We start from the raw sequence: 12,099 nt of genomic DNA on the forward strand, positions 1-12,099 counted from the left end.
TCTATACTGGGGGTCTACAACGAAAGCAGCTTCAGACACCATTATTGTCTAAATATATTTTTAGTGACAGCTAACAATTAACATCCAATAGGGCAGGGAGACAAAGACTTTCTAGATCACTGATCAGGGAATCCATCTGGAGGGTGGCAAAAAAGTTTTGCCTCTAAGTCTCCCATCTCCTATTCTTTGTCTTTACTAGCGAGCTACTCATGGTATACGTACTGGGGGAGAGACTGGTTTCATCCTGATGCAGAGTGAGAATATTTTTAAATCATGAGAATATTAAATGGGACAGAGAGTCTGCGTTCTGCCCAGCTCTACTGGCAACAGCTCTTCACTGTAGAATGGTTTCGTAACACAGGAGAAGTTAAGGATTCTTCCAGATACATATCTGCTTTTGCTTCAACTCAATCTCAGAAGTTTTTTTGTCCCAGAAGACTTCCAATCGAGCAATGAGAACACATACAAAAGGAGACAGCTAGATAGACAGAGCTAAAAAATACATTACATGACAGAAATATAAAGTAGAATGATTTTACCTACCATGTGGAGAATATATTCTTAAATTAATAGGAACTGAAGAAATGCCTTTGTTCACTCCTGTTATTCTATCTGTTTCTACTTCAATTTCCTGACGAACTTCATCAAAATCAGTAAATTTCCTCCCTTTGCAGTGTAGAAATTCAGCATACTCTGTGAAAAATATCAATAGCAACTCTGTATTTCACAGGCTTATAGACTTGGACACCCACTTTCAAGCCCCTAGTATTCTTCAGATGTGTATGCACAAAAGGATGTCATCATGGATATCAGGAAAGCATTATCTATGAGCACATGCTATAGATATGATTGCACAGATGAAAACCAGCCTACAAGAAAGGGTTAGTTAAAAGCCAAGCTGACTGGATATGATTTACTGCTTTTATCTTTAGCATGGCATCTTCTGGAACAACCTGAAAGATTCACATAGATACCGTTTACATTAACAGAATAAGGAACAGATTGTGAATCAGATTCTGAGTTTTCATCTGATTACATTTGCCTGTAATACATCAATAAATTGAAGAAAAGTCATTCAAGTTCTGTATCATGAAAGATTATTAGCATTTGTTTTCAAAATCTAACAGTCCATGTTACACATGATTTTAACAAAAGTTCTGTACATTTTTCAAGTTCATCATGAAAATAAGATCACTTAAAAACACTGTAATGTTTTTAAACACAGATCCTCATTTCCTAAAGACTTCCTGTAGTCTAAATCCAAACCATGCTTAAGAAGTTTGTAAAAGCTTTTATAGATATAGCTGTGATTTTGCTGAAGTGGGAGAACACAATGAATTCTTAAGTCTTCAATATCATACAACTTGCCCTCTTACCTTAAATAGGCATCAACCAGGAATCAGGCATAGATACAGTCTAATTTGTTAGACTCAAACTTGACACTAGGTCCCTGTTCCAACTCTTGACTCCAGATACTGATACTAATTATTGAATCCTTCTGAATTTCCTGCCCTAGAGGTACATAACCAAAAGCACATCTCAGGATTTTAAAACTTTCTTCCTTCAAATAGGGCAAAACAGAACACAAAAGTTTATCTCACATAGCAAGGCTGTAATCAGAAATAATTACACAAATAGTAATCACAGATAAAGGCTCACATCCTGTGCCCACAAGGTCTAAGCAGTAGGACTGGAGAAAGGCTGGACAGAGTTGTGTACGGTCATTTCATCCTGCAATCAAGGCCTGATCTCAAAGTTCCATTTAGGTGTTTCTTCCCTAGAAAACGTTTCTTGGTAAAAAGTCCTTAAACATCAGGGCAAAGAGCTTGCTTGGTACTCAAAGAAAGAACAGCAGCTCAGGAGACCTGATCCAAGAATATAGATTAACAGAGGGCCATATGTATCAGTACTGAAGTCTGTTTCCCAAAAGCCACTTTATTACTATTGTTGACAAAGCTGTTAAAAAAAAAAAAAAAAAAGTCAAAACCACACATGAAACCATAACAATAGTTAAAGCACACTGAAAGCCAAAAAAGGAGAGAGAGGAGGCGAAAACAACAAACATTGACCTTTCTGTGTTACAATACCATAATCCTTCCAGATTCAAAATGGGAGGGACAGGGAAACCCACCCTTGTTAAGAAAAAAATAATACCTGTCTTATTTTTAAAACAAGGGAACACCTAACAAAAACCCTCCATCTTACTTTTGACAACTTAAGAATTCCAGAATACCTTATATTCCTTTTTAGCTCTAGCAGCAAAATTACAACAAACGTGGGTTTTGCATGCTTCATTGTCAACCATTTATTAAAAAAAACAAGGAACGTTCAAATATTTCAAAGTGAAAGTTAGTATGGTGCACAAAATATCTCAGTTGCTCTGGCACATTTGAGAATTCACATTTGTAAAATTTGTCATCTCAAAGCTGGAAAATAGCTACCTACTGAAAAAAAGAGCTGACAAGTGGTTCTTATTTTGTCCCAGTTCTTCATGCACTGCTCCTGGCATAAAATAAAACGTGTTCTTCTTAGTTACTTTTTTTTTTTCCAGTGGTTCATCAGATTTTCTCAGAAAAATATTTCATAATCCAATAATTAATTCTTGGTGCCTAGTTGTAGTCAGCTGACTGACTCAGCTGACAGTCAAGGAAGCTTTTCTCTTTGTTCCACTTAACACTCAAGTAACAGAAAGAGTCCCTATCTGAAATGGCTTCAAGGTAATTCAAATGAAAGTGTTTACTACTTTTTAGCTGTGTTAATATTTATCAATAGCTCATTCCTCCCAGTCACATCTGTGGTCCCACTAGTTCTGAAGGAATAGACTTTGCAACGGTTCATAACCTGTGGTGCCACGCACAGCCTACGGAATAAAAATTCAAATGAACAAGCAGCGCTTTGTTTTGCTCCTTTCAGCCTGTAGCCTGTCCTTGGCAATGATGCCTTTAGCCAGACTGGATAAGTGCATGCTTTAATGAAATCTTCAGTTTTCAGCTTTCATACACAGAAGAACACTAGGAAAACATTTTATTTACATTTTTGTGGGAATGGACAGGAAGCCAGACAAGAAAAAGTGATCCTGCCTACTGGCTAGTTTTCAGACATGTATTTTCTATATAAAACTGAAGCTATGTTAAGAGAAAGAACAATTAGATAAAAAATTAAAACATTGTCTTTGCACATAGAACACTTCCCCCCCCCGCCCCCCCGACTCATTCAAAGCACCTTGGATAACATAGAATGAAAAAGCTACCATAGCATAGTTCTCTTTAGTGCATCCAACCACAAGTGTCATGATAAGTGATTATTTCTCTCTTCAATTTTGGTTAAATTAGACAAATCATACTAACAAGTGGTATGGGATAACATTTTTGAAAATGCTCCCCATTTTGCCTGTGAGTTACTTCTCCCTATGCTTGTATGATTTAATCTAACACAATGCTATATTGTTATTAACAATAAATAGCCATTGTTGTTTTCAAACCGTTTAAATTACATACACACTTGAGATCTTTCATAAATCTGTCTCTAAGCTAAAGAGAGACGCGTTATGTACGCCATGTGATGAGACATGGAACAGCCCTGAGAAATACATGAGATAATTTAAAATCCCTTACTGAACCCAATACAAAAGACGCCTACCACACCTTTATTTACAAGCCTGCTACCCTGTAATAAAAAAATTTAGACTGATATAACGGGGTTTTTTCCCTTGATGAATTTGTGTTGGCTGCTATTGATCTCAAGTACCTTTCAGGTTGTTAGTTAACAACTAATTACAGATTTCTTTTTCCTAAAAGTGAACTTTGACTGATTTTTCTGTCACTTTTCTTTATTATCTTTTTGAAGATGGGCAAATATAGACCCATTTTCCAGTCTTTCAATGAGGGGATTCCATCTTTCCTGATGTCACTGAGCATCAACCTGGGATCAAGGAAACAAAACCTTCCAGGCAAGACCACTTGTAAAATCAAGTATGTGTAGGTATGACTCATTTGTCCCAACATGAGCTGAAGCCCATACCCTGTTTGAGGGCACTGATGGGAGAACTGGCAGAGCCCTCAAACCCATGCTGCCAGACCTCAGCAGTCACTGCTGATCAGCTCAGGTTACTCCAGGCACTGTTGCTAGTACACACACACACAGACAGCAGCAAGGAAGATTTGCCTTTGCAAAGGAAGAACAGCTTAAATTCAGGTTTCAGACCGGCAGCACTACCCTTCTTCCACCATATCAGTCCTATTTGGGTGATGAGTCTTTCACTGTCTCAGGAAGGGGTCACCTTCCACCTACCTTTTCCCCATGGCAATGTCACCTTTTAGCTTTTGGGGTACACACCTCCCACATCTTTACTGGTCTTTACAGCATTCCTGTTTGTCATCTGAATGAGCAGCTGCCAGAGAGTGAGATCCAGAAAACGGCAGCCACTGTCTTCCTTTCCTCCCTGCAAAGTGTCCAGTCTCTCCCCTACTACTGGCACTGTGGTACCTTGCTAGTTTTTGTCCTTGAAGACCTCCAAATGCCTTCCTGCTGATGAAGTCTCCGAGATCATTTGTGTTAGCCGAAAAACCAATCTAAATTCTTTTTATAAATTTTTCATTTTCTGTTAGAGGATTGTTTTTTGCCACCAGGTGGCAATAAAAGATGAGTATGCTTGAGGAGTAGTCTCACAGCAAAAGATACTTGCATTAAAGCTCAGCAACTTCAATAGAAGAGAGCATTGCAAGACTTCAGAAAAAAGTCAGAATGTCTTTTGAACCTTCTGGTGATTTACTTTCCACCTAGTGTTCTAATTAGCGGAACTGGAACAAATGTGGGTATTGTACATATGACTCATTTATCTAAAAAGGTCCACCTCAATAATGATTTTCAAAATATGTTAATCTGCCACTTCTTTAGAAAAGAGACTGAAGCAAGACGATTAAGCAAATCTGAAATTCCTCTAAAAATAGTTATCAGAATGAGGAAAATAACCCTCCTAGAGCCAAGATATATTAACATGTAAATAACAAGTAACAGGAATGATACAGCAGGCAATGTATTTTTAACACACAGAAGACCTATAACAAAGGCTTCACCCAAAACCTAACTACATTTTTGTTGCCACTTCTGTTTAAAAAGCATACTACCCAGTCTCAAGTAATCTAGATAATTATTTCACTTCCACAGGCAGGAGAAAGCACAGCAAGAGGAAGAACAGATTGCCTAAGGTTATACAGAATGTGTGGCAAGAGAAAAAAAAACACAAAAAACACCCCACCAACCCACCTCTCAAGACCTTCTTGGGTATTTTAAGTCATTACCTTCCCAAAGCTTACTCAGCAGCACCATTTAAAAGTATCTATTAACGCCTACAAAAAGTATTTAATTTTTCTGATGTATTAGATCAAAGAATCACCAAGCTAGGAAGTATACTGAAAGTTGTGAAACAAAAACTTAGAATGTTTAAGAAATAGGTTTTAACATATAAATTAAGGCATACCAACTCAAAGGAAGAAAAACCCACCAGCTCCCTAGCCCTCCTTTAAGAAATTATGGTAACATATGACAAATTGCTACAGGTTAGCATGCTTACTGGCAAAACCTGCAGAGAGAAGATTAAGAGTTTGTATTAAGTTATTAAGTTATTATTACATTAAGTTGGTAAGGAACTAATATACCTTATGCAGAATTCAGTTATGTTGCTCCAGGACTACTAAACGCTAATGCAGCCTTAAAATTCTTGTCCCAGGTCAGCTGTGTGCCAACACTCACATCTTAAAGACACACAGACTACAGGAATGCATAATTCATTCCTCCTTCTGAAAAGGAATCATGAGCAAGGAAGTGAGAGATCAGCACTCTACACTCATTGGTATAACTGCTGAAATACCACAACAGTTGAGCATTTAAAACAAATGCTGTTTGGTGAGAATGAATGAGCTCCCTGTATCTTATGCAGTAGCAGTCAAATACTGAAAGAACCAGCATGTCTTTTGCCTGAATTTAAACATCAGGCTCTCACATCCAACTTCTCATCCGGGAAAAGAGTAGGTGGAATTCCTCCTGTGCACATCCTCTGAACGGCTAAGCTAATTTATCACAGCTGTCTTGCCTGCCTTGTAAAACCTGAAGTTCACCATCAGACAGCCTCCCAGCTAACAGCACCCTGTCCACACCTGTGCCTTCTAAAAACTCACTGAATTGCATCTTCCCAGATGGGACTATTTTCTCCAAAACCAATCTCTTCTCCAAGCTCCTTCAGAGACTAGCAACAACGAAGGCACAAGAATCTTGTTAGACCTGACACCAATTCCCAAGGCTGTGGAATTGCCCAGGGCCAAATGCATTGACCAGAGAGAAAAACATCAAGCTACACTTGGATTGCTTAGCATGCTTGATGTCAGATGGGAACTTTTTTTTAGTTGTGACTTCTGGGTGGGAAACAAAGCTGCTTTACCAGAATTTAGGTCTGTTTATTACAGAACAAAGACTGCATGCTTATTTGGTTCAATTCTCTCTTTCAGCAAGACATCGTATATGCCATTTTTCTTCAGTAGAAGAGGAGTAACTGAACCAAAAACATGAGATGAAGAATAAGAATGAAAAATTGTGATCCTACCTACAGCACTGTCAATGAACTACTTTGGGACAACTAATGAGTATCAGCGTCTCACTGCAAGAAAGCCACCTTGGAGCCTCAAAATATTTACAAGATGGAGATTTTTTTTTTTTCCCTCTCTCTTCTAGCCACTACAGTAATTTATTGGATACAGGCCACATTTACAATTTCATTTGAAATGCATCTGGGCAGTCCCAAAAGAGACTCAAAGTAGGATAATCAAGAACAAGTCAGACTCCTTCAGAGAACTGTAAATTATTTTTAACATGCATATTTTGACTTACTGTATGCTAGTAGTTATTTCTCACATTATCAAACTTGGAGGAAAATAGTCACAACTACTAAAGACTGTCTTGTCAGTTGCAATATTTAATTAAAACCTCTGCCTTTGCCTCCAAGATTTCAGCAGAGTGCATCATTTGCACGGATGTGGAAGTGCAAATGGCATAAAGCCATTTAGGAATTGTACTGTTCCCACCAAAAAATGTTAGTGATTAAAGGAGGTCAACAGTTCATTACAAAATAGCTTCGTACTAATTACACAGAATTTTTTAAAAAAGAGGAAGTAAACAAAATTCTAGAAAAAAATACTCCACATCTCATGAGATAAATTTCTTTGTATTTAATTGTTTCATGTTACCCCTTGCATATCCGCATTTTTAAAGTGCATAAAGAGACCAGCTCTTTACCCAGATGTGTCAGATCTTTCAGATGCTGGATGGCCCCTGATAACTTCTCACAACCAAATCCTGCTGCACCCTTCCATGACATGTCCAACCCTAATAATGAGTGGTCAAAGTTTCCTCTTACTTGGGTGTGCATAAATGCCTCAGCTGCCAATCTTTATCCCTTAGTGCAAGGACTCAAAGTTAAATGAAGCTTTAACCTCCTCTCTCAATCAAATCCACATTCCAAAAAGATTCTCAGCCAGTTCCAAAATGTTGCTAAAATATCTTGCAGTCATCTCTGCATGCCCCTTCCCTCCCAAGAAATACTATAAGATTAAGAAAAGTTACTTTTAAAACAGTCAAGAAAGATCCTAGGATTAGTGATCAGTTAAGCTTGCTACAGCAGCAAGAACCTGACACAGTCCTCTAATTACTTTCTATGACATTTTAGATAATTACGGACCTGATAACAATCAGTCCGGCATCTGCTTCCTGTAAAAGAACACTGTGCTTCTCTAAGCAGTTTTCTTTATTTTCTTCTTTTAAAATTAGTTCAGAACGATAAAGGTGGCTTAAAAGAGGATGTTATTTGGAATTTCACCACCAAAAACAACAACAGTGGAACGAAGTTTAAACAAAGTAACAAAATAATTAAAGCTTGCATTTTAAAGGTCTTGGCATCTAATCCCAAACAGGATTCTCCCAAAGGGAGAAATATGTCTTGACATCCAGGAAACACAAAATTAGGCTGAAGCTCAGTTCTCCAGAATTTTTAAAGTTTTTGTTGTGTTATTGAAGTTATAATGAAGAACTATTTTTCAGCAGAGAAGGCACCTATATGGAAATCTAGAGGCCTACCTAAAGCTAGTAATACTATGTGAACATATTAATGGGGAAAATAGCAGAAAGAGAGAAGCCCTTTCATTGCCCCCTTAACCAAGGGACAATGATGATTTTACAAAATAGGGCAATACAGACCAGTCAGGGTAAGTCTAGGATGGATGTCTAAGAATAAGTATTTAACCATTTGAGGTTAGAGTGTAAGAGTTTACTTACTAACTCATCTGTCCCCACAGTTTAGTCATTGTACTGGGTTTGCATGGCAAGGTTTTGGTAGCAGGGGGGCTACAGGGGCGGCTTCTGTGAGAAGCTGCTAGAAGCTTCCCCTGTGTCCGTCAGAGCCAACACCAGCCAACTCCAAGACGGACACACTGCTGGCCAAGGCCAAGCCCATCAGCAACGGTGGTAGCACCTCTGGGATAACGTATTTAAGAAAGGGAAAAAAATCCTGTGCAACAGCAACTGCAGCTGGAGAGAGGAGTTAAAATACGTGAGAGGAACAACCCTGCAGATACCAAGGTCAGTGAAGGAGGGGGAGGAGGTGCTCCAGGCACTGGAGCAGAGATTCCCCTGCAGCCCGTGGTGAAGACCATGGTGAGGCAGGCTGTCCCCCTGCAGCCCATGGAGGTCAACACTGGAGCAGATCTCCACCTGCAGCCTGTGGAGCACCCCACGCTGGAGCAGGCGGATGCCCCAATGAGGCTGTGACCCCATGGGAAGCCCATGCTGGAACAGGCTCCTGGCAGGACCTGTGGACCCATGGAGAGGGGAGCCTATGCTGGAGCAGGTTTGCTGGCAGGACTTGCGACCCTGTGGGGGACCCACGCTGGAGCAGTCTGTTCCTGAAGGACTGCACCCTGTGGAAGGGACCCATGCTGGAGCAGTTTGTGAAGAACTGCAGCCCATGGGAAGGACTCACAATGGAGAAGTTCGTGGAGGACTGTCCCCCATGGGAGGGACCCCACACTGGAGCAGGGGAAGAGTGTGAGGAGTCCTCCCCCTGAGGAGGAAGGGACAGCAGAGACAATGTCTGATGAACTGACCGCAACCCCCATTCCCCATCCCCCTGCACCACTCAGCGGGGAGGAGGTAGAGAAAAATCGGGAGTGAAGTTGAGCCTGTGAAGAAGGGAGGGGTGGGGGAAGGTGTTTTAAGATTTAGTTTTTATTTTCTCATTATCTTACTCTGATTTGATTGTTAACAAATTAAATTAATCTTCCCCAAGTCGAGTCTGTTTTGCCCATGACGGTAATTGGTGAACGATCTCTCCCTGCCCTTATCTCAACCCACGAGCCTTTCGTTATATTTTCTCTCCCCTGCCCAGCTGAGGAGGGGAGTGATAGAGCGGCTTTGGTGGGCACCTGGCATCCAGCCAGGGTCAACCCACCACAGTCATTTTGTTAGGAATGCCAGCACAGAGCTTGATTCTTTTCTTTCTTCTGCTCTTACATGGTGCTGGGAAAATTAGATGAAGATTCTCCATAGCTAGGCCTTATTCATGCATTTCTGCATGCTCTGTCAGAGATCAAAAGCCAGATATGCCAAAACGGCAAGTGTTCATATCTCTAACTAAAACGAACTTGATCTTTTAACATATAAAGCACTATAAGCATATTACACACTTGAAAATCCTAAAGTTTCTAAGCTGAGCATACAGAAATACTGGATTCCACAGTTTTTCCTTTCTCTTCCACAGTACAAACACTCTATTTCATAGAGGCACTGAGTATATGAACGTGCTTTACAAGCAGTAATTCAGAAGAAAAACTGGAGCCTAGGCAGACTGAAGGCTACCTTCCCACTGAACAACAAAAAGACCTTTTAGGAAAAAAATGCATACAAAAACTTAATTACACCTCACACATCGGGACAGACTAAAGTTCTATGGGCAGTTTCATCATGTTCCATAATTTAAAGAGCACTTTTTATTTTGAAATGCTGTTTTGGATGTTATTTCATTTCTTTTTACTATTTTAAGTAGAAGTCAATAGTAAACCAGTGATTTTGTTGCTTACATTGGTTTAGAAGCAACAACAACAACAATGTGAATGATGGAAAATGGTAGCTCCTTTTATATATGCTAGGGAACTGAGCTACACAACTGTAGATTAAGTGCCTCTTAGAAGAGTACAAAGTGGTGAGTTCTGATGAAAGATCTCAATACGTCAGTGGTATACACATACTGTATTTTTATTTTTCACCAAACAAATACACAGAAGCCTTGTTCACTCCCAGTCTACCTTCTGCTCTACTTAGTGCAGTGAGCCCAACCAAAAAAGACAAGTCATGAAAACAAGCTGTGTGAAATCAAATCTCTGTGCACTGGAGCAAGAGTTAAAGGGAGAAGTACAGCAATTTTGGTGTGTTAACTAATACAACTGTAAAGCTCATCAAGAAATTAATAAATCTAAGCTAATTTCTAAAACACTTTGTATGTAATAACGTTTCTGCACTGCTACAAGTTTGATCATGGATTAAATTTACTATGTACTCTAGGATTTAGATTTTACTGTTTTCCCAGCTAGGACAATAAGATTAGTTGGTCTTGAGCATACAGTTTTGAAGCAGTGAGCCTTTGTTCCAGTCTAGTTGCACCTTTCTTCACACTGCTTAAATTTTCCTCCTGCTGAAGCACATCAGCACTTTATCCAGGCATTGAACCAAAAAGAGAGAGGAGTTACCTGTTTTGGCAGTGATGAGTTGCAAGACCAATGGTCGTCTTGTTACGATTCCAGAACCTCGTGGAAGAAAATCCCTGGAAACATTAAAAAAAAAAAAAAATAGTTACTACCCAGAAAGCACTGTCCAGTTACATAAGATATTGGACTAATTTGGAACCTTCTTTGTACCTTCAGCGGAATGGAAATGGAAATGTGGTGGGGACGGATTTACATCAAACACTAGTATAAAGTAGGGCTGTTAATTTTGGTTCGAGGTAGCAGTAGGTCATTAGACAAATACATATTAAAACTAAATTACTATCTCGAAGCATTACTAATTCTCTTCTTCATGACCATCATATATAACATTTCAAAACTCACCTTGCATAGGAAGAGTACCTGAAGCCATGCCCGCATTTATCGGGCTCTCTAAATAAGCGTGTCCTCACCCTATACTTGATTTGACGAGGATATGGACATACGAATACAGGCAATCTCACACACCACACCAAAGCTCTGGCCAAACCAAATTGCCAGCATGCTGCACCTACTCTTTCACACACTTAATTTTTCCAGTTCAAATCCCCAAATAACTTTTCCAGCAACACATCCGCCCAGAAGTTTTTGAGTGAAAGCTGAACCCTAAAAGTACTCTGGAACAGCAGGAGGGGGTGTCCTTAGACCAGAAAGCAAGGAATGAAGCAAAGGGAGTGACTCGGTCATATCATTATGCATCCCCGTGATCCTTTCCATGCCTCCAAAGACAGGGAGGCTCCCTATGCAACTGAAACCCTAGAAAAACTTTGAACCAACTGTTAGTTGCAAAACCAATGATCAGAAACCCAAAAGAAAATAACAGACTTTTTTTTCAAGGGTCTTCCCCAGTTGCCATACCTATTAAACTCTTACAAACCTTGAGATGAGGTTCAGTGAGGGGCTTTGAAGAGTGCTTCCTTTGAATAAACATCTTCAGGGGAATAAAATTCAGAGGTAAACAGACAGTTTCACAATGAGCTTAAGCTCATTGAAATGCCCTCCTTTTTCTTGCCTTAGCCGGGATGCTGAATCACCTTCTTGCCTGCCTTAGCAGCATTGCTAACCCACCTCTCTGGCTCCAGTGAAAAGCAATGCAGCAAAATGGTTAGGGCAGAACCTTTCAGTTAAATTGCAGAGCTGATCTGGGTGACTGCATTGTTACATGTGCTAGTGCCAGTATGAAGGATGAGGCAGGAATGTGCAGTGTGTTTGGGAGGGGTGGGGAGAAGGACAAAAGTCAAAGGAAGAAAGATACAGCCCTGTCAGGCCTTTAGACAGAACTGCTTAGATGGATCTG

General features: G+C 39.8%; 1 protein-coding gene across 3 annotated transcripts in view; it reads right to left on the bottom strand.

The window, feature by feature from the left end:
• The window catches only part of DNM3 (dynamin 3), a 182,143-nt gene that overhangs the window by 154,021 nt on the left and 16,023 nt on the right, over window positions 1-12,099 (bottom strand). For all 3 annotated transcript variants that reach the window (XM_087731920.1, XM_087731921.1, XM_087731922.1), the window contains exons 2-3: window positions 10,788-10,861; window positions 544-693 (exon numbers count right to left, since the gene is read on the bottom strand). In XM_087731920.1, coding sequence (XP_087588046.1) covers window positions 544-693; window positions 10,788-10,861 — 224 coding nt within the window. The remainder of the gene's footprint in view (window positions 1-543; window positions 694-10,787; window positions 10,862-12,099) is intronic.

This window comes from Nipponia nippon, unplaced genomic scaffold (genome assembly GCF_047370975.1).
Source record: "Nipponia nippon isolate SJK-2023a ecotype South Korea unplaced genomic scaffold, ASM4737097v1 scaffold_5, whole genome shotgun sequence".
Classification (NCBI taxonomy): Eukaryota; Metazoa; Chordata; class Aves; order Pelecaniformes; family Threskiornithidae; genus Nipponia; species Nipponia nippon.